Source organism: Centropristis striata, chromosome 21 (genome assembly GCF_030273125.1).
Source record: "Centropristis striata isolate RG_2023a ecotype Rhode Island chromosome 21, C.striata_1.0, whole genome shotgun sequence".
In the NCBI taxonomy this organism is placed as follows: domain Eukaryota; kingdom Metazoa; phylum Chordata; class Actinopteri; order Perciformes; family Serranidae; genus Centropristis; species Centropristis striata.
The window spans coordinates 6,796,177-6,823,385 of record NC_081537.1 but is presented as its reverse complement, the minus strand read 5'-3'; the positions used below and the strand labels follow the sequence as shown (position 1 = coordinate 6,823,385).

The window sequence follows — 27,209 nt, the reverse complement described above, 5'->3', positions numbered from 1 at the left end:
CTTGTACATAACATGCAATATTTGCCTGGACTGAAAAGTCAAGTCTTGGCTTTGTTTTATTGTGCTGTAGTGTCAAGTTTAATGCCTGTGTTGGCCTACATTGTAAATTTGTATAACTGCAAATTGCATAGTTTGTGTCTAATGAAGTCAAGCAGCAGTATTTTAAGTTTACCATGCATTTCCAGTTGGGATCTGATGCCCAAGCCTCACTGCATTTACACAAAGGTGGTAACTGGTTTTGAAGGTTAAAAAAAAAAAAAAAAAAAAAAAAAAGTGTAACAAGATGATCTCATTGTCTTCATATTCTCATTTTTATTAAGACTCAAACATGCAACAGCTGAAGCACCAGCAGGTTCATCTGGAAAAGAAAGTGAAGTCAGTCATGATGAAGTCACAATTAAACAACTTAATCGAGATAGTTTTACCTCAATATTTCTTTCCTCCTTTGGAAGGAGCAGCTGGTCGAGGTGCTCTGACGGGCTCAGCGACAAACACTAGTGGTTCTGGGTCCTCTGGGGCGTAGTTAGTGTGGGACCTGTATTCAAGTCCTCGCAGGTAGCCGTTTCCGGACTGGATGATGTAGGTTGAAGACGGTATGGGGGAAGTCTCCTCCTCACTCTCAGCGGTCTTGGACATCTTGGAGTTGGCTTTAGACCCCCAGACGCTGAAGTCTGGGAAATCACCTCGTGGCAGCCAGTTGCTGGGGTCGGAGAATGAGGTTTCAATTGGCTGTTCAACCCAAGGAAGGCCAGGAGCAGAATCAGAACCATGGCTGGAGGTTTCAGGAGCAGCGTAGTAAGAACCATAGCTGGAGGTTTCAGGAGCAGCGTAGTAAGAACCATAGCTGGAGGTTTCAGGAGCAGCGTAGTAAGAACCATAGCTGGAGGTTTCAGGAGCAGCGTCGTAAGAACCATAGCTGGAGGTGTCAGCTGTGTAATAAGTTGCTGGACCTGGAACCAGAAATTAAGGTGTAAAGTCAAAAGTCACTTCTGAATCAATCTTGCATGCTTTGATTTTAAGTTTCATGGCATTTGCAAAATAAGGCTCCACACAGGAGGGCTAACAAAAGATTGAGACCTACCAGTGTTTGCATTGGCATTAGAAGATCCATAACCATAGCCAGCCCATGCTGGAGCAGCAGGAGCAGCAGGAGCCCATGCTGGAGCTGCATAGACTGGGCCAGATGCTGCACCACCAGCAGGTTGATGCTGCACAGAAAAGCTTCCAGTGCTGGCAGGTTTGTTCGAGCTGGATCCAGAACTCACGAGGAACCTGCTTGGATCATAAGTTGGTGACGTGCCTAGGACCACACTGGGACCTCCCACACCGGATGGGGACTGGTTTCCAGTGGGAGCGCCGGGCTGTTGGGAAGGCTGCTGATAGCCAGCAGATTGGCCATACTGCTGGTCCATCAGAGCAGCCTGTGAGCCTGGAAAAAGAGGGGATGTTCTAGGAGCAGCATCACCACTGAAGCCTCTGGGAGCAGTGTGGTCTGGAAGAGTGAATAGAGTCAGCTTCTGCAGCCAATAAATATTTCTGAACAACTTGATTCTTTGCAAGTAAGATTTTGCAACTGTTTGAATCTCAGAAAGCTTAAAGCAGTTTCAGTTTCTGAAGATTAGTTTAGAGCATTTGCATTTCCACAAGGCTGATCTGCCATAACTTTAACAAAGTCAAACCATGTGTGTGGTTAAAGAGTCTGTTGTCATAGTAAAAGGGAAACTCACCTTCAGGTTTAGGAAAGCAATAAGCACTGCTGAACAACAGCACACAGATCCAAGAAACCCTGTAAGATAGTGTCAGGAAAAGCAAGTTATTCCCCAACTGGAACATGAGCAATTGTTTTCCAAAAAAGTAGAAATAAACACATTTAACTTACCTGAGAGAAACCATGTTTGCCTTGTCCTGAGCAGAAGACTGTGCAGATTATAGACAGAAGATCTGTGCTGTGAGGTGAATGTGGCTCCTCTGTTCTTATATACTGGAGCTCCACATGCTTACTGCACTAATTAATCTCATTGATGACACCTGGAGCCAATCAGTCCCTGCTGCCTGATTCAGCAGTGGTGGTAGAGAGTATTCACAGCATCACATTTTAAAGTCTTAAAAACCAACTTGTTACTACAACTGTGAATACAATGAATCCAAACTAACCCTTTAAAAACCAAAGGCAGCAATAGACCAGAAACTCTGCCAGGTAAAATGACTGTTTTTACAGAAAAGGCTGTCTGATGGCAAAATAAAGCGGTGAAAATAATCCAATTATAGTTTCAATATTTGTTTAAGAACTAAACTTGATAAAGCAATTTCCCCCCTGCAATCAATAAAGTATTTCTGATTCTGGGAAAAAAAACATTCAAATGAATGGTTGGTTGCAGCAATATGATAACATGTTTAGTGATTGGCTGCAAATAATTTAAGAGCCCAACATGTAAAACTTTACCTGACCCAGCAGTATATAAAGTAATTGAAATGAGGACTAATAATTATAATCCAATATATAATATAATATACACAACAGGCCAAAAGTGTGGAAGCAACGTAAATGTTCTGTTCTCAATGTGTTTCTTAAAAACCAGTATGGATTCTTTGGATTTTTGGATGTGTTTACTGCATGATCAGACTTTACCTTTATTGAATTGAACCATTTTCCTCCATTGACCTTTAGGTATACATTGATGTTACCAGACCATTGCTGAATAAATGTTACCAAAAGAAAAGAAGGGCTTAGTTTTAGGGTTGAGAAGATTGATTGGATCCAAAAACTCCAATAAATCTCAACTGTGTTCATATCTCTGACAAACTACCACAGAAATGGCTCAAACTGAAGCAGCTGAGTAAAGAAACAAGAGTTCAGATTTATACATTAAGGAAAGAAGGATACACAAAGTCTAAGCAATAAAAACCCAAAGACCTGATAATTGTAGTCAAAATGTGTGGGAACAGTTCTTACCTGATTATTGGGATTTAATGAAGCTGACTCATTCTGCTGTGAATATTTCCTGTAGAATTTAGTTCAGACTTGTAAAACATGATCTGATTTGCTTCTTTCAGCTTCCATTTCTCCCATCAAAACTTACTGGACTTTACTGGAGCCACCTTATATTATCTATCTATTTATAAAGCAAGAGTCTGTGTATGTGTATGTGTGTGTGTGTGTGTGTGTGTGTGTGTGTGTCTAGTTCATATCCCTCTCACCGTTAGTCAGACTGACCTCAGATTTCGTATGTGTCTTGCGAATGGCACGAAGGTGTGCATTCTCGATTTTGAAGATTTTCAAAATATTATTTACGTAGGACGTGTTGCAGCATTGCACTGTTTCCGATCGGACGCCTTTTAGGGGAGCTCCGCCCCCTTTTAGGGGAGCTCCGCCCCATTGTGTGATAGGCCTACACCTGGTCAGTAACACAATTAACTAAGCGGGGATTTAGCTTTATCCTTTTTATTGATACTATGTAATTCAGGGATGACATTCATGTTGCTTAGCGCAATGCCCATAATCATTTGATATGAGATACTTACATGCAATATAGTATATCAGCTAATTGGGTTCATGTTAATGTACTTTTAGTGCAGCATACTGGTTAATGTGCTATCTCATCATTAGCATGCTAAGCGGAGATTTAAGCCTTTTCTTCCGCATCACTTTGATCCATTAAAAAAACAGTAAAAAGTTTATTCACCGACAGCTAAGCATAATACGGATGGAAAGATGCATTTCTGTGTTATTTAAGCAGTGGCCGGCGGTGCATTTCACACTTAGGCCTTCAGTGATGTCCAACTTAGTCAATAAATACCTTTCATTATGCCAGCATTTATAACACCAGGACTGGAGAGTAGTTAGAAATACACTTAAGCACTACTAGGCATTGCATCACCTCAGTTGTGTACAAAATGGGCTATTATCCGGCGCATTTTAAAAATCAACAATACCGCATTAGCAATTAAAACACATCTGATATACTACTGTCAAAACTTAAAAATAAAAGGGTCTTTAAAATTATCTTTCCAAAAAGTTTTATTAAATGAGTCCACAAATAATATGCAAGCTTTAACAAGATTGTACAATAAATTGCAAAATCGCAGTTTAATATCAGAAAGACACTAACAAGACGGCCATACTTTGGCGACAGCGACACAATAAACAAGTCTCTTTGTGAAAAAACGTTTTCATGTCAAAACGTGACGTATCACGACTTTCTGTGACCTGTTGCTTTGAGTACAACCACACAGCTGCGCCAATGCGCCAGATTATTTACATACCGTTAACAGTCCCGGGTGTGACTCTGTTGATCTGCATAGCCCTGCCGTGGCTCAAACTAGTAAGTATCCATATCCAATCACAGGACGCGTAAATGTCACGTTCAACGTGAGGCCAGCTAGAGGGCCTTACTGACACAACTCGTGATCTGATTGGCTATCGCAACTATCTATCAACTGTATTTGCCTGTTCACTTACAGTGCACAGACGCCCACATTGTTGATTCTGAAGGCCCGGGCAGATTTCATACAGCCTGGCAACATAAGATAGCTGAATTCTGATTGGATAAAAACTCTAACCTAAAAACAACAGCACTGGAAGGAGCATAATATGACATGACGAGAATATGAATACTTTTAGATATTTAGGGAAAGTAAATGAAAAATAAAATTTATCATAATCATGATCATGATTTCTGGTTATGTTAGGCCAGCAGAGAAGGCCTTGCTGGCCCTGACGGCCCACCACTGTATTTAAGGTTACACTAGCAAGAGACATTAGCCAACACTAAAGATGCATGGATTTGTTTGGCCAAATGGCAATTTGCACCACAATACGAATACATACTTCCTACGGGCACTGCACTAGTCCTATGCTAGCTAGCTATATACTAGCTATGAGATTTATATTAATGTCTTGGCTGCTGATAAACAATGCAGTTGTTTCGGGCCACAAGGCTTGTGTTGAATGCCAAGCAGTCTCAGGATTCTTTCCTAAAACCCCGGCAGACTGATATTTGTGCTGTAGGGGTTCATGTGACCTATTAGCTTCACAATACAGGATGGCAGTCTTTAGGCCAAGTATCCTTGGGCAAGACCCTGAAATTGTGCCATTTTGACCATTACCAATTGTCTTCACTGTAAGACATTCAAAACAGTGTCCTCAAAATTGAGTCCAATTGTGCATAACATGCAATATTTGCCTGGACTGAAAAGTGAATTATGAGTTGCCTGATGTGCACAATTCCAGACAGTATTTAGCATCTCACTTTTAATACAGTACAAGTCTTACCTTTGTTTTATTGTGCTGTAGTGTCAAGTTAAATTCCTGTGTTGGCCTACATTGTGAATTTGGATAACTGAAATGTTTTTGCTGTGTCTAGTGAAGTCAAGCAGCAGTGTTTTAAGTTAAAGCATAAATATTTCCAGTTGGGATCAGGGGCCAGATTCACAAAGCATTCATAGGAAAAAAGCTTCTGAAGTGCCACTTTTAATTTTCTAAGATAGAACTTGAGGATTTCTTGAAGTGCTCAGATTTCTTCAAAACTTTGAGAAGCCCTCAGTCTCAAAACCGCTACAGAGAAAAGGTTAGTCTTGCATTTACTTGAATTCGGAATTTGATTTCTTTAATATTTAGTTAAGCCTGAGACTAACATTTTGGCAGTTGACATTGATACAACTTATCACAATTAACAGATTAAAGTTACCCAAGTTACTGAAACCATGTCCTTACTATTCCTACTTATGAATGTCTGAGACACACAATGGATCTTCTACACTCCCTGATCATGTCTTTAGACAATATAGCCTCCCAGGCCCACAATTGTTTTTCCTGGTAAATGAGCAAGTTTATAAAACTAAAACTTCCTAATAGTGGAGCGGCTAAGTGCTCATTTTTGCCAGAATCTTTCAGTTTATGATACAAGCGTGAAAATTGGCATGAACACTCTCCATGGGTCACTTAACAAGAAAATTGTCCGAGACATTTGAAATTTTAAGATGGCGGCCATTTTTCAAGATGGCCGACACCTAAGTGGAGCAGTTAAGTGATATAATGGCTTATTTGGTGATACAAGCATAAAAATTGGCATGAGCAGTCTGTTGGTCACTTGACAATGACCCACCGACAGTTATTTGAATTTCCAAGATGGCGGCCATTTTTCAAGATGGCCAACACCTTAGTGGAGCAGTTAAGTGATATAATGGTTTATTTGGTGATACAAGCATAAAAATTGGCATGAGCAGTCTCCATGGGTCACTTGACAATAAGCCACCCACAGTTACTTGGGTTGACAAAAAACACTCCCAGCCACTTGAAATTTCTATTTTCAAGATGGCCGCCCCCTGGATCCTCAAAAGATCAATTTTCTCATAGAAATGTATTGGGTTTTAGATTATTCTGGAAAAGAAGTTTTAACACATCATAATACAGTTGTGTTGATTTGTTGATCATAGACAGATTAGACAAGAGTGAGTATCTACACTACCAGGGCACACTGGTGATATATGACTGCTGTTATACTCAGAGTGGGGTTCAATGTCAGCCAATTGTAAAGTTAGTCAAAGAAGAGACGACAACTTTCTGAGTAGTTTTAGTTAACCGGGTGGTGTACAGATCGTACAGGGTAAAAATGGCATTGGATGAACGATCGGACTAAGTGTAGGGTTAAGGCATGAACTTAGTTGTATCCCATACATCAAAGTGTGTATTAAAAGGTGGTAAAAGGATAAACCCTCGGCTTCTGCCTATGAATTTGCTGCAGACATTGCAGAAGCCATCATAACAGTTGAGAAAACAAACAGCAGGACACCAAGATCATACTGGTTATGATACCATTGCAAGAAATGTTCCATTATTTCATAAAATAAATGCTCTGCCTATCTTACGTAGTCCAACCCGACTAGATGAAGGTAATGGCATAGAAAGCACATTGACAAGAAACGGAGCAAAATATCATTCAAGCTGTAAACTTATGTTCAACAACACACAGCTGGAATAGGCACAAAAAAAGGCATCTACTGCTGCTAAAGACATTAAAGATACCAAAGATATCCATGTCAAGAAGATCCCAGACTTCTTATGAGGCTGGATATGTGTGGGGACAGGCATTGAAGAGACACCCACAAATGCCGAGCCCGTCCGACTGGGGATGAGTTAAACAGGACGAGTGGAAAGTCTTCTGGACTCCACTTCCACCTATTGCGGAGAGTTGTTGGGAGTTGACAAAATGTGGGTGCACCAAGGCTTGTACTGGAAAGTGTAAGTGCTACAGATATGGACTCAGTTGCCCCTGCTAGAACTTATTTGCTTGTTTCTTTTGCCAGTGTTATTCCTTGTTGTCCTTTGTGTTTAGGCCTATGGCTCGGCGCATTATGTTCCATTTTGTCACCAGCCTATTACTGACATGTTCAGTTTTTACTTTGTAACATTGCTTTCACATTTTCAGTTTAGTTCCAGATACTGTTTATCGTGGTTCTGTGTCAACCAGAGCTGCTGTTGCCTCTGGATCTGTCATTGTTGCCATTCAGTATTAACCATTGCGCAATTATTTTGGAGCACTGTCCGTTCAGCACCACAACTGTGTTTCCCCACCCCTTAGTGTTTGGCATGTTTAATGGCAGAAGTAATAGTTAAAAAAAAAAAAAATAAATGTGCCCTCATGGTAAGGGAACCCAGAGAGCTACGCCGGTGGGAGGGAACTCCTGTCACGTTTTACCAAACTGGACAGGTCATGGGCAAGGAGTCAGACAACCTCGAGGAACCCAATACATTTCTATGAGAAAAAGTCATAATTTAAAGGTCCACATGGCAGGCGGCAGTCATCCTGAAAAAAAAAAAAAAAAAAAAAAAAAAGCCACCTTGAAATTTCAAGTAGCTGTGGCTGGCTTGTTGTCAAGTGACCCACAGATACTGCTCATGCCAGTTTTTATGCGTATATCACCCAATAAACCATTGTATCACTTAACTGCTCCACTAAGGTGTCGGCCATCTTGAAAAATGGCCGCCATCTTTACATTTTAAATGTCGGACAATTTTCTTGTTAAGTGACCCATGGAGAGTGTTAATGCCAATTTTCACGCTTGTGATTATCATAAACTGAAAGATTATGATACTTAGCCGCTCCACTATAAGTGAGACAAGGTGAATAGCATTTAACATTCTTAACATCTTTAAGTGTCAACTTAAAACTTGTTAATCTTGCCACATGCCCAAGCCAAGGTGGCAACTGGTTTTGAAGGTAAACAAAGTGCAACAAGATCTCATAGTCTTCATATTTTCATTTTATTATGACTCAAACATGCAACAGTCCCTAAAAGCTGAAGCACCAGCAGGTTCACCTGGAAAAGAAAATGTGAAGTCAGTCATGATGAAGTCACAATTTAACAACTTAACCTTGAGATAGTTTTACCTCAATATTTCTTTCCTCCTTTGGAAGGAGCAGCTGGTCGAGGTGCTCTGACGGGCTCAGCGACAAACACTAGTGGTTCCGGGTCCTCTGGGGCGTAGTTAGTGTGGGACCTGTATTCCAGTCCTCGCAGGTAGCCGTTTCTGGACTGGATGATGTAGGTTGAAGACGGTATGGGGGAAGTCTCCTCCTCACTCTCAGCGGTCTTGGACATCTTGGAGTTGGCATTAGACCCCCAGACGCTGAAGTCTGGGAAATCACCTCGTGGCAGCCAGTTGCTGGGGTCGGAGAACGAGGTTTCAATTGGCTGTTCAACCCAAGGAAGGCCAGGAGCAGAATCAGAACCATAGCTGGAGGTTTCAGGAGCAGCGTCGTAAGAACCATAGCTGCTGGTGTCAGCTGTGTAATAAGTTGCTGGACCTGGAACCAGAAATTAAGTTGTGTAAAGTCAAAAGTCACTTCTGAATAAATCTTGCATGCTTTGATTTTAAGTTTCATGGCATTTGCAACATAAGGTTCCACACAGGAGGGCTAACAAAAGATTGAGACCTACCAGTGTTTGCATTGGCATTAGAAGATCCATAACCATAGCCAGTCCATGCTGGAGCAGCAGGAGCCCATGCTGGAGCTGCATAGACTGGGCCAGATGCTGCACCACCAGCAGGTTGATGCTGCACAGAAAAGCTTCCAGTGCTGGCAGGTTTGCTTGTGATCCTGCTTGGATCATAAGTTGGTGACGTGCCTAGGACCACACTGGGACCTCCCACACCGGATGGGGACTGGTTTCCAGTGGGAGCGCCGGACTGCTGGGAAGGCTGCTGATAGCCAGCAGATTGGCCATACTGCTGGTCCATCAGAGCAGCCTGTGAGCCTGGAAAAAGAGGGGATGTTCTAGGAGCAGCATCACCACTGAAGCCTCTGGGAGCAGTGTGGTCTGGAAGAGTGAATAGAGTCAGCTTCTGCAGCCAATAAATATTTCTGAACAACTTGATTCTTTGCAAGTAAGATTTTGCAACTGTTTGAATCTCAGAAAGCTTAAAGCAGTTTCAGTTTCTGAAGATTAGTTTAGAGCATTTGCATTTCCACAAGGCTGATCTGCCATAACTTTAACAAAGTCAAACCATTTGTGTGGTTAAAGAGTCTGTTGTCATAGTAAAAGGGAAACTCACCTTCAGGTTTAGGAAAGCAATAAGCACTGCTGATCAACAGCACACAGATCCAAGAAACCCTGTAAGATAGTGTCAGGAAAAGCAAATTATTCACCAACTAGAACATGAGCAGTCATTGCTAAAAGTGGAATAAAAACAACCATTTAACTCACCTGAGAGAAACCATGTTTGCCTTGTCCTGAGCAGAAGACTGTGCAGATTATAGACAGAAGATCTGTGCTGTGAGGTGAATGTGGCTCCTCTGTTCTTATATACTGGAGCTCCACATGCTTACTGCACTAATTAATCTCATTGATGACACCTGGAGCCAATCAGTCCCTGCTGCCTGATTCAGCAGTGGTGGTAGAGAGTATTCACAGCATCACATTTTAAAGTCTTAAAAAACAACTTGTTACTACAACTGTGAATACAATGAATCCAAACTAACCCTTTAAAAACCAAAGGCAGCAGTAGACCAGAAACTCTGCCAGGTAAAATGACTGTTTTTACAGAAAAGGCTGTCTGATGGCAAAATAAAGCGGTGAAAATAATCCAATTATAGTTTCAATATTTGTTTAAGAACTAAACTTGATAAAGCAATTTCCCCCCTGCAATCAATAAAGTATTTCTGATTCTGGGGGGGAAAAAAACATTCAAGTGAATGGTTGGTTGCAGCAATATGATAACATGTTTAGTGATTGGCTGCAAATAATTTAAGAGCCCCCTTTCATCACATGACCACCTTGCATACTTTACATAACTCCTCCAACAGATTTCATCCCATTGACTTCAAACTTGGTCGGTACCATCACAAAGCCTTTGGGATCAAAAGTTGTATAAATCTTTACCGACGGTCACACTATGTGGGTGTGGCATGGCGGCAAAATATGGCGTCTCGCCATCTAACACCAGACTGGATAACTTGACCATACATTGTCCGATCTGTCCCAAATTTCACACACGTCATTAGGGTCCAGCCCGGAACACACCCACGTGTCAATATTGACACTCAGTCACGAGATTGGTAAAGAGTAAAACTTTACCTGACCCAGCAGTATATAAAGTAATTGAAATGAGGACTAATAATTATAATCCAATATATAATATAATATACACAACAGGCCAAAAGTTTGGAAGCAACTTAAATGTTCTGTTCTCAATGTGTTTCTTAAAAACCAGTATGGATTCTTTGGATTTTTGGATGTGTTTACTACATGATCAGACTTTACCTTTATTGAATTGAACCATTTTCTTCCATTGACCTAGCCTGGGTATACCCAGACTGCCTTGCGCGCTCAAATTTAATTTCGAACCTCCATCCAGTCTGGAAACCACGGCAGTTTCTTAGCCCTGTTTTAGGGATCCAATCACAGAGCGGGGAGGGACAGCAAGACGATGACGCGTACTACTCGGCACTTGGAAGCTTGTAGTTTTCCGGATCCAACATGGCTGCTGCAGATGCGAAACTCTCTTTAGCTGTAGATGGTGTTTTAAATAGTTTAGAGCGAAAGTTGAAAGGCGAAAGGTCTCTCGGCGGCTCCGCTGTCCCCCAGCTCGTAGCGAGATCACCGGTAGCGCCGCCTCGTAGCGCCGCACCGGCAGTCTCGCCGGTGATCTCGCTACAAGCCGGGGGACAGCGGAGCCGCCGAGAGACCCGCAGCAGCTTGTTTATTGCCCATAAAATCAGTGGATGTGTGTGGCTGAATGACATGAGGGGGAATAAAGTGTGAAAATAAATAATCTTGCAGAAAGCGAGAACTGGAGAAGCAAAGCAGCAACACTCTCTCACAGACACACACACAACAAACATCCATTTCTGTTGCTCTACTACGTCATCTGGTATAACTGATCTGATTGGCTAAGAGCTACCTACAGACGCTTTGATAGACATTCTAAGCGCCCAATAAACGGCTCTGGAGGATCGTAAACCACGCCTCCTCTACGGAGAAATGAACGACTGGTTCCCAGACCACATCTCATTTGAGATTTGTCTGGTGTTAGCCAGGCTACCATTGACCTTTAGGTATACATTGATGTTACCAGACCATTGCTGAATAAATGTTACCAAAAGAAAAGAAGGGCTTAGTTTTAGGGTTGAGAAGATTGATTGGATCCAAAAACTCCAATAAATCTCAACTGTGTTCATATCTCTGACTAACTACCACAGAAATGGCTAAAACTGAAGCAGCTGAGTAAAGAAACAAGAGTTCAGATTTATACATTAAGGAAAGAAGGATACACAAAGTCTAAGCAATAAAAACCCAAAGACCTGGTAATTATAGTCAAAATGTGTTCTAATAAGTGACTCTTTCTATAATAATCACCTTTATTTTGTTGCAAAGTATAGCAATGAAACTATGATCTTTTTTTGTACAGATTTGATCTCTCCAAACTTTTGGCCTGTACTGTATATTATTGTGACATGTACCATTCTGCATGATTAGTATTTAGCTTTTGATACTTTAACTACATCTTGACACTAGTACTGTTGTTCTTGTACTCGAGCAACGCTTTGAATGCAGGACTTTTGATTCAAACAAAGTGTTTTTATACTCTAGTCCTGCTGCTTACTGAAGTAAGAGATAGGAGTGCCAAAAATGCAAAAACCTTCTGATGTGTTGTGAGTATTTGTCCACTAGAGGACAGGATTCACCTTCCTCCACTCTCCTGCAACTCTGAACTTCCCGTTTGTTCTTTTTCAGCTTTCTACCAACAATGAATGCTTCATTCATCACTACATATTGATTTTGAGCACATACGACAGTTTAAAATCCTAAAATAAAATCCCAAAGTCTTCTCTGAGTTTCCAATAAGTTGTTTTCCCCAAAACTTTTTATTTTTTAAATATCAAAACACATTTATTTAAAATTATATATATTTTTAAAATCACTTTTGTTATTTCTCCTTCTTCATTTCCCTCCTGTGCTTTGATTTAATATTTAATGCATTTGAATTATTTTATTCAGTTTGCTGTATTATTCAGGTTGAAAGACTAATTTCTCAGACATTCTCATTATTATCTGAGGATTGAGTTCAGATTCTCTCATATGGTGTTTTATTTCTCTGCAGCAGCCCGTTACTCTCTTAGATTATAATTTAAAATATTTGTTTTTAATATATATGTATTTATATTCCATGAATTATATGGATCTGTAAATCTCGGAGGGTCCGATGGGAATAAACAGATCAGGCTGCTGTGTCTTAACGCGAGGCTGAATATGTTAAAGAGAGTAAATCTGGAGGCTCTCCGTCTGCAGCCTCAGTTACTGTGAGCGGACAAACCGGCTGCTCTGCTGCAGGAGACTCTCTCCGGGGTTTTTATTGTTCTTCTGTTGGACATGGAGAGTTTGGAGCGGAGGCGCGCTGCAGGAGGGACGATGGCAGCGACGGTTGAGACGCAAGCGGCACCGTGACTCTGGACATCCATGGAGAGTTTTTACAATGAAAGCCGAAACCAAAATCACCTGGACCGGCACCAGGTGGTCACAGCTGGAGCGGACAGCTCCGGGCCGGGCGGAGGGGTCAGTCTCCGCGCGCTGACCGGCTGCGTCCTGTGCGTCCTGATCGTCTCCACCCTGCTGGGCAACACCCTGGTGTGCGCCGCGGTCATCAAGTTCCGCCACCTGCGCTCCAAAGTCACCAACTCCTTCGTCATCTCCCTGGCGGTGTCCGACCTGTTCGTGGCGGTGCTCGTGATGCCCTGGAGGGCGGTGTCCGAGGTCGCCGGGATCTGGCTGTTCGGCCGCTTCTGCGACACCTGGGTGGCCTTCGACATCATGTGCTCCACCGCCTCCATCCTCAACCTGTGCATCATCAGCATGGACCGCTACTGGGCCATCTCCAGCCCCTTCAGGTACGAGCGCAAGATGACGCGCAGGTTTGCCTTCCTGATGATCGGGGTGGCGTGGACCCTCTCCATCCTCATCTCCTTCATCCCCGTGCAGCTCAACTGGCACCGCGCGCACAACTCCACAGCGGACAACCCGGACGACTGCAACGCCAGCCTGAACCGGACTTACGCCATCTCCTCGTCCCTCATAAGCTTCTACATCCCCGTGGTGATCATGGTGGGCACGTATACGCGCATTTTCCGCATCGCGCAGACCCAAATCAGGCGCATCTCGTCTCTGGAGAGGGCGGCGGGGCCCCGTGCGCAAAACCAGCGCCACCGCTCGTCGACGCACGACGAAAGCTCGCTGAAAACATCTTTTAAGAGAGAAACGAAAGTGTTGAAGACTCTTTCCATCATCATGGGGGTGTTTGTGTTCTGCTGGCTGCCGTTTTTTGTCCTGAACTGCGTGGTGCCTTTCTGCGACCTGGACCAGCTCGGAGAGCCGCCGTGCGTCAGCGACACCACCTTCAGCATCTTCGTGTGGTTCGGCTGGGCGAACTCGTCCCTGAACCCGGTCATCTACGCCTTCAACGCCGACTTCAGAAAGGCCTTCTCCACTATCCTGGGCTGTAACAAGTACTGCTCCAGCTCTACGGTGGAGGCGGTGGACTTCAGCAACGAGCTGGTGTCCTATCACCACGACACCACCATGCAGAAGGAGGCCTGCGCCATGCCGGGCCCCGGGCCGCAGAGGCTCCTGGTGCAGCCGCCTCCTCTGCTGCACACGGAGGGAGATCTGGAGCGCAACTTTGACAAAGTTTCCGTCATTTCAGATGATTCCCGCAACCACAGCAACTTACTGCTGCCCGCCATCCTGCAGTATGAGTGCGAGGCGGAGATTTCTTTAGACATGTTGCCCTTCAACTCCTCCGGACCTGCAGACTGTTATGTTATTCCGGGTCAAATCCAGGACCCGTGAGCAACCTGAACCTCCAAAACAATCCTCAGTTGGATATATGTTGCCTGTTGCAGAGCCCCAGTTCAGTTCTGTGTCCTCTGGGCCTCCGTCCACACCATGCACCAGGGAGCAGGGGTTCAGTGTGTGACCTTCCTGCAAGTGCAAAAATGTAAACCAGTTTTCACCCTTTTTTTTGGCTTATGACTTCTTAAAGGAAAGTGGTGGTTTTATTACTAAATATGATGTTTTTGTAATCAAACTGTCCCATTTAAATGTGTCTAGAGACAAAAATCATAAATATGAGAAAATGTAGAAACACTTGAAAGGTGTAACTAGCTACACTGTAAAAAAAAAAAAAAAAATGTTGCTTTTACAGAAAAAAAAAGGCAGCTGTGGTTACCAGAATATTTCTGCAAAAAATACAGTACAAATGTAAACAACTTGTACATTTTACTGGTATTCAGTGTACAATAAATAATAACTGAATGTTAATTTACTGGTATTCAATGCACAATAAGCAAAATCTGAATGTAAATTTTGCATTAATAATTAGTATAAAAGCAGCAGCATCCTGTTAAATTAGCAGTAAAGGACGCTATAATGTACAACTTTAAAATGTATTATTTATTTTTTTAATTACTGCAGTTTTAGAATGTAAACTTTACCAGTTGTTCTGTAAAGATGTTGACACATGTACTGTATTTTTTACGGAAATATTCTGGTAACCACAACTGCCAGTTTTTTTTTATAAAAACAATGGGGCATTTTTACAGTGTACAAAAACATAGGGGCCAGTATTTCAATGTCCTCAAATATGTAAAACACACTTTCCGAACTGAGGTTCCAGCAGAGATTACTCGCTCTAAAACCTTTTGTTCAGCCCTGATTGTTTAATTCACTAAGTATATTTCAAATGCTGCCCCTGACTTGTACTTTATGATCATGAATGAAAGACACAGAGCAGCAGTTAAGAGTAATGAATTCACATTTTAAACAAGATTGTTTGATGTGGCTACTCATCGAACCTGCCTTTGATATGTTAAAGACCGCCGATAATTAACAACAATTACATGATTAGTTTCAGTGTTTAATTGTCTCTTCAGGAAATTGCAGCCTGTTTGTGATGGAGAGATCTTCCACTGAGCCCCAGAGCCAAATAAAACATCAAGCTGAACAAGACAGTGTGAGGCATTCAAGTGTTTGTGCCCATTCAGAGTTAATTGTTCCTGTCCATACGTGTGTTCAAATTGAAGGTTGTTGAAATTTTTCAGACAGCTTTTCTCTTCTGCTGCTTATCGGCAGGCTCAGGAGCGCAGATGGGATTTTTGAACTGGGGGGACAAAGCTCACAAAATGATTTCAACTCAATTAGTTATTTTCTAGTGCAGCCAAACACATTTACAGACTTGAAGCTGGATCAATGAAGGACCCAAAAACATCTCTCCTCCTTTCATCACCCTGAACATACTGCTGGGCAATGTCTTATCTGTCAGGATTTTCTGAGACTATAACAAAGTCCGGGAACATTTTTGCCTTAAAAGCCTAAATTTGGTGCCTCTCGCACATTCTAATGCCACTATTCCATCTTAGTCATTGCATATTTTTTATGAATTATTGTAAAGGATAATAAGGGTTCTTATATGTTTTATTAAAGGCATCATATTTTGAAAGTCTTTTTTGCTAATTCTGTGGTGGACTCTGCTAACACATCCATGTGCTCTTATTTTGAAAGCTACATGTGTTTGCCTTTAAGACTCAGTCTTTACTAAATTACAGCTCCTGCTGGTGGGAGACTAATAACACATTTTATTTAAAAAGCACCTTTTAAAAAATAATTACAAATTGACAGGAGAAAAAGACACAAAATGACCAAGAAATAAAGAAAATGACACAAAATGACCCCAAAAAGACACAAAAAAAAAAAAAAAAAGACACAAAATTACAAAAAAAAGACAAAATTACCAAAAAAAGACACAGAATTACCCAAAAAGACACAAAATTATTAAAAGTCACACAATTATTAAAAAAAGACACAATTATTTTTAAAAAGTAATTAAAGGGACCTTCCACACACAACACAGTAAAGTGCCATTCATATAAAACTCACATTAAACTTTCATATCAAGGTGGGGGCCACAAAATATCGTCACAAGTTTGAGACCCATGTGCTAAACTAAGGTAAATATAAATGTAACCATAGTAAATATTTACCATATTCACAATGGTAAATGCTGTAAACATTGTCACTGTGAGCATGTCAGGCTTTAATGTCACTTTGAAGGGACTCATAGGGCTGTAATAAGCACTGAGCCTCTGAGCTGAACAGGTGCAGTGCTGTAATTCTGACTCCTTCCACTCCAGATGGAGAAGTCAGAGCTGATTAACATTCAGCTTCTTGGCAGATAGAGACAGAGGGAAGTTGCACACAAAGGCAGATAAACTGTCTTTGCATGAGAAAATTAAGTTTCAGCGCTGCCGTTAGTCCCACAGGGAGCTCTGCAGCCGGAACAGTTTGTGTAACTTCATATCAGTTTGATGGGCAGTCTGTCGTCTTCCAGTTTAAACAGCTGCGTGCGAGCACCAGGCCGTTTCCAAATATCAGTGTCTTTCCACTCAAAGCTTTATGATTTACTCTCAAATCCTGTCATTTAATTACCTGCTCCATAATTCACTGCTGTAGCATTAAGAGGAAAAGAACTGAAGTCTTCTCAGGTGTTTCATTACTGAGCACTCACTCTGTGCTGTGAGTGGGAACAGTTCTTACCTGATTATTGGGATTTAATGAAGCTGACTCATTCTGCTGTGAATATTTCCTGTAGAATTTAGTTCAGACTTGGAAAACATTAAGTATTGTCATAGATTCAAATCTGGTTAAGTGTTAATTCCACATTACAATTCTGTACCAAGACCTTTTTATTGCAGTTTTCATAGTATTTTCTAAATACACTTTACAGCTAAAAAATCACACTAAAAAGTAGAAATAACCAGATATTTGACATGATCTGATTTGCTTCTTTCAGCTTCCATTTCTCCCATCAAAACTTACTGGACTTTATTGGAGCCACCTTATATTATCTATCTGTCTATAAAGCAAGAAGAGTCTCTCTCTCTGTGTGTGTGTGTGTCTGTGTGTGTGTGTGTGTGTGTATCTAGTTCATATCTCTCTGACCGTTAGTCAGACTGACCTCAGATTTCGTATGTGTCTTGTGAATGGCACGAAGGTGTGCATCCTTTTGAAGATTTTGAATTAATTTTTCAAAATATCATTATTTACGTAGGACGTGTTGCGGCATTGCACTGTTTCCGATCGGACGTCTTTTAGAGGAGCTCCGCCCCCTTTTAGGGGAGCTCCGCCCCATTGTGTGATAGGCCTACACCTGGTCAGTAACACAATTCACTCTGGATTTCCACCCTGACTCATCTCATCTGGAAGTCTATTTAGACTACCTATCTTAAGGAGTTTTAAAGTGCGCTACAAGGTTCGATATTCCAATAATATTCAAATAGTTTCCAGCGAATACCAATGTTCAATGTGTATGTGCTGGATGGTGTGGTACCTTATGAAAAGTGTTTTATGGAGTTGCAGACGTTGTTGTGGTCTGCATGTAATGTGCAAATTCTATTATTCGCGATTAGCATGCTAAGCGGAGATTTAGCTTTATTCACTTATGTTGCATTACTATGTAATTCAGGGATGACATTCATGTTGCTTAGCGTAATGCCCATAATCATTTGATATGAGATACTTACATGCAATATAGTATATCAGCTAATTGGGTTCATGTTAATGTACTTTTAGTGCAGCATACTGCGTAATGTGCCATCTCACGATTAGCATGCTAAGCAGAGATTTAAGCCCTTTCAGCATCAGTTTGATCCATTAACAGTAACAACTTTAACTGACAGCTAAGCATAATACGGACAGAAAGATGCATTTCTGTGTTATTTAAGGTAGCAAGACGCATTAGCCAACACTATTGCTGCGTGGATTTGTTTGGCCAAATTGCAATTCGCACCGCAATACAAATACATACAGGTACTGCACTAGTCCTAACAGCTATGAGATTTATATTAATGTCTGGGCTGATAAACAATGCAGTTGTTTAGGGCCACAATGCTTGTGTTGAACGCCAAGCAGTCTCAGGATTATTTCCGAAAACCCCTGCAGACTGATGTTTGCGTTATGGGGTTCATGTGACCTGCTAGCTTCACAATGCAGGACTCCCATTGGGGAACTACTACCTCCCTTGACTTTAAGAGGCAGATAGCCATGAAATCATCTGATAAGTTACATTTTATGGGCAGTTGGACTCAGATGGTAGAGCACTGATTGACAGTGGTTGGAAGTCTTTAGGCCAAGTATCCTTGGGCAAGACACTGAAATTCTGCCATTTACCAATTGCCTTCACTGCAAGACATTCAGCACAGTGTCCTCAAAAGAGTCCCACTTGTACATAACATTCAATATTTGCCTGGACTGAAAAGTCAAGTCTTGCTTTGTGTTATTGTGCTGTAGTGTCAAGTTAAATTCCTGTGTTTGCCTACATTGTGAATTTGATAACTGCAAATTGGACTGTTTGTGTCTAGTGACGTCAAGCAGCAGTATTTTAAGTTTACCATGCATAAATATTTTCAGTTGGGATCAGGGGCCAGATTCACAAAGCATTCTTTGAGAAAAAAAAAAAAAAAAAAAAAACCATGTCCTTATAACTTTTAGAGGGAAGTTATGTGTCAGCAAGAGAGCAAAATCCACCAAGGCCTCTGACACAATAGATCTTCTACACTCCCTGATCATGTCTTTAGACAATATAGCCTCCCAGGCCCACAATTGTTTCTGGTAAATGAGCAAGTTTATAAAACTAAACTCAGAACTCCTAAGTGAGACAAGGTGAATAGCATTTAACATCTTTAAGTGTAAACTTAAAACTTGTTAATCTTGCCACATGCCCAAGCCTCACTGCATTTACACTGAGGTGGTAACTGGTTTTGAAGGTAAAGTGCAACAAGATCTCATGGTTTTCATATTTTCATTTTATTGAGACTCAAACATGCAACAGTCCCTAAAAGCTGAAGCACCAGCAGGTTCACCTGGAAAAGAAAATGTGAAGTCTGTCATGATGAAGTCACAATTAAACAACTTAATCTTGAGATAGTTTTACCTCAATATTTCTTTCCTCCTTTGGAAGGAGCAGCTGGTCGAGGTGCTCTGACGGGCTCAGCGACAAACACTAGTGGTTCCGGGTCCTCTGGGGCGTAGTTAGTGTGGGACCTGTATTCCAGTCCTCGCAGGTAGCCGTTTCCGGACTGGATGATGTAGGTTGAAGACGGTATGGGGGAAGTCTCCTCCTCACTCTCAGCGGTCTTGGACATCTTGGAGTTGCCATTAGACCCCCAGACGCTGAAGTCTGGGAAATCACCTCGTGGCAGCCAGTTGCTGGGGTCGGAGAATGAGGTTTCAACTGGCTGTTCAACCCAAGGAAGGCCAGGAGCAGAATCAGAACCATAGCTGGAGGTTTCAGGAGCAGCGTAGTAAGAACCATAGCTGGAGGTTTCAGGAGCAGCGTAGTAAGAACCATAGCTGGAGGTGTCAGCTGTGTAATAAGTTGCTGGACCTGAAACCAGAGAGATTAAGTTGTACAGGAGGGAGTGAAGGTTTAAACTGAAACTTGCATGCTAGTTTTTGGGAATCAGTGTAGACAAGTAAAATAGCCTTGTAAATACAGGCCTACCAATCAGATCATCTGGAATTTGCCCAGTTCAGAGTTGACTAAAGTTGCACACAGGAGGGGTAAGAAAAGATTGTTGGGATACCTACCAGTGTTTGTGTTGGCATAAGCTCCATAACCAGCCCATGCTGGAGCAGCAGGAGCCCATGCTGGAGCTGCATAGACTGGGCCAGATGCTGCACCACCTGAGCCCACATTGGACTGTCCACTGGTACCGGCAGGTTGAGGCTTCACAAAAGAGCTTCCAGTGTTGGCAGGTCGAGGAGGGCTGACGTACCCGGCACCCTGGGAAGGAACTTCAGGACCACTGAAGGGTTTGTTAGAGCTGGATCCAGAACTCACGAGGAACCTGCTTGGATCATAAGTTGGTGACGTGTCTAGGACCACACTGGGACCTCCCACACCGGATGGGGACTGATTTCCAGTGGGAGCGCCGGGCTGCTGGGAAGGCTGCTGATAGCCAGCAGATTGGCCATACTGCTGGTCCATCAGAGCAGCCTGTGAGCCTGGAAAAAGAGGGGATGTTCTAGGAGCAGCATCACCACTGAAGCCTCTGGGAGCAGTGTGGTCTGGAAGAGTGAAGAGAGTCAGCTTCTGCAGCCAATAAATATTTCTGAACAACTTGATTCTTTGCAAGTAAGATTTTGCATTTGTAAATTGTAAATTGTAAAATCTGAAAACTTAAAGCTGTTTCAGTTTAAGAATTTGAAGGTTTAGATCATTTGCATTTCCACAAGGCTGATCTGCCATAACTTTAACAAAGTCAAGCCATTTGTGTGGTTAAAAAGTCTGTTGTCACAGTAAAAGGGAAACTCACCTTCAGGTTTAGGAAAGCAATAAGCACTGCTGAACAACAGCACACAGATCCAAGAAACCCTGTAAGATAGTGTCAGGAAAAGCAAGTTATTCCCCAACTGGAACATGAGCAATTGTTTGCTGAAAGTGGAAATAAATCCATTTAACTCACCTGAGAGAAACCATGTTTGCCTTGTCCTGAGCAGACGACTGTGCAGATTATAGACAGAAGCTCTGTGCTGTGAGGTGAATGTGGCTCCTCTGTTCTTATATACTGGAGCTCCACATGCTTACTGCACTAATTAATCTCATTGATGACACCTGGAGCCAATCAGTCCCTGCTGCCTGATTCAGCAGTGGTGGTAGAGAGTATTCACAGCATCACATTTTAAAGTCTTAAAAACCAACTTGTTACTACAACGGTGAATTGAATGAATCCAAACTAACCCTTTAAAAACCAAAGTCACACAAAAACACAAGGCGAGGCAGCAGAAAAGGCTGTCTGATGGCAAAATAAAGCGGTGAAAATAATCCAATTATAGTTGCAATATCTGTTTAACTCTTTGGAGTCTTGGGCTCTTTCATCAGTTTTTTAAAATCCTTTTCATTCTGTCTCTTACAAATGTTTACAATGTCATGTTGGTATCAATTTAAAAGATAAAGTCTGACTTTGAAAATGGTGAGAGTACACACACACACACGCACACACACATATATATATATATATATAGTGGCGGGTGCGGTGCGGTGTGAATTGCCATTTGGCCAAAAAAATCCATGCAGCGATAGTGTTAGCTAATGCCTCTTGCTAGTGTAACCTTAAATAACACAGAAAAGCTATCTTTCCGTCTGTATTATGCTTAGCTGTCAGTTAATAAAGTTTTGTTTTTACTGTTTTCAATGGATCAAACTGATGCGGAAGAAAAGGCTTAAATCTCCGCTTAGCATGCTAATCATGAGATAGCACATTACGCAGTATGCTGCACTAAAAGTACATTAACATGAACCCAATTAGCTGATATACTATATTGCATGTAAGTATCTCATATCAAATGATTATGGGCATTACACTAAGCAACATGAATGTCATCCCTGAATTACACAGTAATGCAACATAAGAAGTGAATAAAGCGAAATCTCCGCTTAGCATGCTAATAACGCTACAACAACGTCTGCAACTCCATAAAACACTTACTTTTCATAAGGTACCACACCATCAAGCACATACACATTGAACATTGATATTCACTGGAAACTATTTGAATATTATTGGAAAATCGAACCTTGTAGCGCAGCTTTAAAAGTCGTAAAGATAGGTAGGCTGGGGCGTTCCCGGTGGCACACCTGGTAGAGCGCGTACCACAGAGGCCCAGTCCTCGTGAGGGGGCGGCCCGGGTTCGAATCCGGCTCGGAGCCCTTTCCGGCATGTCTTCCCCTCTGTCTCCCCCTTTCACTCTCTGTACTGTCAATAAAAGCTACAAATGCCCAAAAAATATCTTTAAAAAAAAAAAAAGATAGGTAGGCTAAATAGACTTACAGATGAGATGAGTCAGGTTGTAAATCCAGAGTGAATTGTGTTACTGACCAGGTGTAGGCCTATCACACAATGGGGCGGAGCTCCCCTAAAAGGGGGCGGAGCTCCCCTAAAAGGCGTCCGATCGGAAACAGTGCAATGCCGCAACACGTCCTACGTAAATAATATTTTGAAAAATGAATTCAAAAATCTTCAAAATCTAGGATGCACATGCACAAGCCACATACGAAATCTAAGGTCAGTCTGATTAACGGTCAGCGAGATATGCCCTAGACACACACACACACAGACACGTTTCTGGCTTTTATAGATGGATAAATAGTCAAAGAATGACTTTCTTTTCAATAGTCTGTCTTTAAATGCAGCAATAGTCTGTTAGACTTTATTTAGTGTTTACTTTACGTGTGTCTTCTTCAGTTTTGTAAATTTCTGTCATGTTATTATATCTTTTCTTTACTGACGACACTCCATTTACCGTGGATTGAAGGTTGTGTGCTCTCTAAATATTTAAAAATAATTTATTTTTCCGTTTCATGATCGAGAGATAATGTTGAAGCTGAAATTTACTGGACTTCTTTCTTTGGATTGAGTCGACTCCAAAATCGATAACCAGAACTTTAGAAAGGCCAGTCAGAAACGAGTATTCAACAAGTCTGTGTGATTTAAGGTCATTAAACATTGGATTTATCTTGCAGTAGCTAAATCTGCCCAGAGAGTTCTTGCCTTTGTGCAGTGATTTATATTTGAGTGCTTTCAGTTCCATCCTCAGTCTGGTGAAAGTTAAAGAGCTTGAACACCCATCAGGAGGATAAATACCGTGTTTATGTTCAGCGTCTCTGTCTGATCGACCGCTGGCGTTGTGTGGAGCCGGTCTGAGTGAGCTGAAGAGACACCACTCCGACACAATCCCGTCCTTATTTATTTCCTCCTGAGAGATGAAAGTGGAGTGTGTGTTAGGAGCTGCTCTTGAGGGGCCAGTTTGTGTTTGTTGTCTGATTTGCTCCCTGACCTTTGACATCGCTGCCATGCGACTGCAGCCGTGTTTCCACAAGTGGAACAAAAGCTCCAAACAGTGAGCTGTCAGCAGGCTGATATTTCCACCCTGTGTACCACATTTTCTGTTTGAATATTCTGAATGTAGCATTTTCAGATGAAGACACATGGAAAATGTTAACGTTATTCAAATTTTAGGATCATTCTTTCACTGCTTTCTGGTCTATTTTAGTCTAAATGGGACCATCATTTAGTAAATGAACATTGTGCTGTATTGAAGAACGACAAACGATTAGGATCATTTTTATCATTTTACATAAAACTTCTTCTTTCTGGAGTTTCCCCCTGTTGGTCATTGGATAGAATACAGGTTTAATACATCTATCTATCTATAAAAGCAAGAAGTGTGTGTATGTGTGTGTGTGTGTGTGTGTGTGTGTGTGGATGTGTGTCTAGGGCAGGGGCCTTAATCTCAAATTAGTATCAAAATGACCATAAAAACACACAAAATTACTAAAAAAAGACACAGAATGAATAAAAAAAGACACAAAATGAGAAGACAGAATGACCAAAGAAACACAGAGGACACAAAATGACCAAAAAAGACACAAAATGACCAAAAAAATACACAAAATGACCAAAAAGACACAGAATTATTAAAAAAGACACAACATTTCCAACAAAAAAAAAAACAGAATTACCAAAGAAGACACATTATTAAAAAGACACAAAATTACCAAAACAAGACACAAAATTACCATAAAAAGTAATTAAAGGGACCTTCCACACACAACACGGTAGCCATTCATATAAAACTCACATTAAACTTTCATATCAAGGTGGGGGCCACAAAATATCGTCACGAGGGCCACAATTGGCCCACGGGCTGCGAGTTTGAGACCCATGGCATATCTCGCTGACCATTCTTTTTCTTAAAATCACTATATCTGTGTCTCTTTATATCTCATTGTACATCCATGTATTACCGAATATACACTTTGTATATTAACACTACAAAAGAGTATTTTACCTCATTGTACATCACACTTTCACACACAACCTCATTTGGCCAGAATTGAAAAATCTACTTAATCTCCCACTATACAAATACATACTTCCTACGGGCACTGCACTAGTTGTCATGAAAAATCAAATGTGTAGTTTTTACTCTGCTTATCTAACTTATCTGACAGCTGTGGTTACAAGTTACCTTTCAGACTATAAAATAAGACAATGTGACATTTTGACTTGTAAAAGTAGGAGTACCAGTTCCTGGCATTGTGCATGCTGGCTCACTGTTACACGCTGGAAGCCTTAAAGATCACAGAGTGATTGATTTAGTAACACTTGTGCTTTTCTTACAACGTGCAAGTCAACAAATACCCATACTACTGTACTATTTAGTACTTTACTGCAAGTATTCGAGGGCTTTATTATTTTGGCAATTTGAAAAACTTTTCTTTTTTTTTAAATTCAAGTTTCTCAAATTTGACAATTTAATGCTTTCCTTTTAAAAATTAAAATGTATTTTTATTTAGAGGGTTTTCTAGGTTAATTTGATAACTTTGATTAATAATAACTGCATATTTTTAATACAAAATATACATCAACTAATTAATTATATGAATTATGTAATATGTTCATCAGCAGTAAATAAAGTGAATAATAATAAATAAATAAAAATAAAGCTCCACTTTCAAAACTTTTACAAGTGATTTACACAGGATGCATCTATAATCATAAACCAATAATATATATTGTGAACTGAGTCTATTTAGCATAATCACTGTTTTTACTTTTAGAAAAAGTACTAATTATAGTATTATATATTTAGTATATTTTGATGCTTGTACTTTTGTACTTTTACTTAAGTCAAATTTTGAATGCAGGACTGTATATCTACAATGTCTTATTGCTAATTTTCCCACCACTGCTGAATCAGGCAGCAGGGACTGATTGGCTCCAGGTGTCATCAATGAGTTTAATTAGTGCAGTAAGCATGTGGAGCTCCAGTATATAAGAACAGAGGAGCCACATTCACCTCACAGCACAGAGCTTCTGTCAATAATCTGCACAGTCTTCTGCTCAGGACAAGGCAAACATGGTTTATGGACTGTCTTTAAGGTGAGTTAACTGCTGTTGAAACAATCTTGTCTGTGCATGCTCAAGTTCATATTAACCTTTTGAGGAAAATAACTTGCTTTTCCTGGCTTTATCCTAACAGCATATCTTGGATCTGTCTGCTGATTAGCAGTGGTTCTTGTTTTCCTACTGCAAAAGGAGGTGAGTTTCCTCTTGAATACACTGATGGTTAAAGTAAACAAGCAAACAAAAAATTTCAGATCTTAATTTTGACTCATACTTGTACTGTCACAAACACTTAAAATGGCATAAATTGGTCATTTAAATTAACAATGTGGTTCTTCAGGTGTTGTGGAAATGCAAAACTAACTCCTTCATTGGGGGGGCAAAGACTTCACATTTCAGCTTAACTTTAGGAAACTGAAGTTTTAAACCATTACTTGCACTCTTACAAAGCATCAAGTTGTTCAGAAATATTTATTGGCTGCAGAAGCTGACTCTCTTCACTCTTCCAGACTACAAATATCCCTACACTGCTCCCAGAGGCTTCAGTGGTGATGCTGCTCCAAGAACATCCCCTCTTAATCCAGGCTCACGGGCTGCTCTGCTGGACCTGCAGTATGGCCAATCTGCTGGCTATCAGCAGCCTTCCCAACAGCCCGGCGCTCCCACTGGAAACCAGTCCCCATCTGGTGTGGGAGGTCCCAGTGTGGTCCTAGGCACGTCACCAAGTTATGAGCCAAACAGGTTCCTCGTGAGTTCTGGATCCAGCTCTAACAAACCCTTCAGTGGTCCTGAAGTTCCTTCCCAGGGTGCCGGGTACGTCAGCCCTCCTCGACCTGCCAACACTGGAAGCTTTTCTGTGAAGCCTCAAGCTGCTGGTGGTGCAGCATCTGACCCAGTCTATGCAGCTCCAGCGTACTCTAATTCCAGGTACATGGCACCAACCTTGGACTTTGGTGATGGACCTGTTCCTTACATCGGTGATCCTACTGCCTTCAACTATGGTTATGGATCTTCTAATGCCAATGCAAACACTGGTAGGTCTCAATCTTTTGTTAGCCCTCCTGTGTGGAGCCTTTTGCAAATGCCATGAAACCTAAAATCAAAGCATGCAACATTGATTCAGAAGTAACTTGACTTTACACACCTTAATTTCTGGTTTCAGGTCCAGCAACTTATTACACAGCTGACACCAGCAGCTATGGTTCTTACTACGCTGCTCCTGAAACCTCCAGCTATGGTTCTGATTCTGCTCCTGGCCTTCCTTGGGTTGAACAGCCAATTGAAACCTCGTTCTCCGACCCCAGCAACTGGCTGCCACGAGGTGATTTCCCAGACTTCAGCGTCTGGGGGTCTAATGCCAACTCCAAGATGTCCAAGACTGCTGAGAGTGAGGAGGAGACTTCCCCCATACCGTCTTCAACCTACATCATCCAGTCCAGAAACGGCTACCTGCGAGGACTGGAATACAGGTCCCACACTAACTACGCCCCAGAGGACCCGGAACCACTAGTGTTTGTCGCTGAGCCTGTCACAGCACCTCGACCAGCTGCTCCTTCCAAAGGAGGAAAGAAGATCTAATGAGGTAAATGTCTTGACTCTGAGCTTTAAACTTCATCCATCTTCAGTGATTTAACTTTTTTTTTTTTTTTTCCTTCTCTCTGCAGCAGTAGCGGATCAGCAGAGCATCTGAAACTTGTAAAGGTTTTAATAAAATCTCTAACCAGAGTTGCTCCAGTTTCTTGGTTTTTT

The 27,209-nt window shown here is 41.5% G+C and overlaps 5 protein-coding genes across 7 annotated transcripts; 2 read left to right on the top strand and 3 right to left on the bottom strand.

Moving 5' to 3' along the window:
• Positions 1 to 289: 289 nt before the first annotated feature.
• On the bottom strand, positions 290 to 1,980 carry LOC131959016 (RNA-binding protein EWS-like). The gene is made up of 5 exons (XM_059324100.1): positions 1,880 to 1,980; positions 1,728 to 1,786; positions 1,082 to 1,492; positions 426 to 950; positions 290 to 358 (listed from the first exon to the last, which is right to left on the bottom strand). Exons 1-4 carry the CDS (start codon positions 1,891 to 1,893, stop codon positions 427 to 429), a joined length of 1,008 nt encoding a protein of 335 aa, XP_059180083.1. The 5' UTR covers positions 1,894 to 1,980; the 3' UTR covers positions 290 to 358; position 426.
• Positions 1,981 to 8,244: 6,264 nt separating this feature from the next.
• LOC131959020 (uncharacterized) lies at positions 8,245 to 9,808 on the bottom strand. Its single transcript, XM_059324107.1, has 5 exons — positions 9,709 to 9,808; positions 9,557 to 9,615; positions 8,941 to 9,321; positions 8,391 to 8,807; positions 8,245 to 8,319 (listed from the first exon to the last, which is right to left on the bottom strand). Exons 1-4 carry the CDS (start codon positions 9,720 to 9,722, stop codon positions 8,392 to 8,394), a joined length of 870 nt encoding a protein of 289 aa, XP_059180090.1. The 5' UTR covers positions 9,723 to 9,808; the 3' UTR covers positions 8,245 to 8,319; position 8,391.
• Positions 9,809 to 12,960: 3,152 nt separating this feature from the next.
• On the top strand, positions 12,961 to 14,937 carry LOC131959011 (D(5)-like dopamine receptor). Its single transcript, XM_059324093.1, has one exon. It carries the CDS (start codon positions 12,961 to 12,963, stop codon positions 14,344 to 14,346), a length of 1,386 nt encoding a protein of 461 aa, XP_059180076.1. The 3' UTR covers positions 14,347 to 14,937.
• Positions 14,938 to 19,337: 4,400 nt separating this feature from the next.
• Positions 19,338 to 21,108, bottom strand: LOC131959017 (heterogeneous nuclear ribonucleoprotein 27C-like). 2 transcript variants are annotated; one of them, XM_059324102.1, is made up of 6 exons: positions 21,018 to 21,108; positions 20,868 to 20,926; positions 20,140 to 20,619; positions 19,909 to 19,936; positions 19,484 to 19,872; positions 19,338 to 19,412 (listed from the first exon to the last, which is right to left on the bottom strand). In XM_059324102.1, the coding sequence occupies exons 1-5, from the start codon at positions 21,029 to 21,031 to the stop codon at positions 19,485 to 19,487; spliced, it is 969 nt and encodes a 322-aa protein (XP_059180085.1). In that variant the 5' UTR covers positions 21,032 to 21,108; the 3' UTR covers positions 19,338 to 19,412; position 19,484. The 2 variants fall into 2 exon arrangements, with proteins under 2 accessions (XP_059180085.1, XP_059180084.1); XM_059324101.1 differs by having other exon boundaries at positions 19,484 to 19,936.
• Positions 21,109 to 25,395: 4,287 nt separating this feature from the next.
• LOC131959015 (protein AF-17-like) lies at positions 25,396 to 27,185 on the top strand. 2 transcript variants are annotated; one of them, XM_059324099.1, is made up of 5 exons: positions 25,396 to 25,496; positions 25,597 to 25,655; positions 25,970 to 26,494; positions 26,623 to 27,042; positions 27,128 to 27,185. In XM_059324099.1, exons 1-4 carry the CDS (start codon positions 25,474 to 25,476, stop codon positions 27,036 to 27,038), a joined length of 1,023 nt encoding a protein of 340 aa, XP_059180082.1. In that variant the 5' UTR covers positions 25,396 to 25,473; the 3' UTR covers positions 27,039 to 27,042; positions 27,128 to 27,185. The 2 variants fall into 2 exon arrangements, with proteins under 2 accessions (XP_059180082.1, XP_059180081.1); XM_059324098.1 differs by having other exon boundaries at positions 27,125 to 27,185.
• The last annotated feature ends 24 nt before the right edge of the window (positions 27,186 to 27,209 follow it).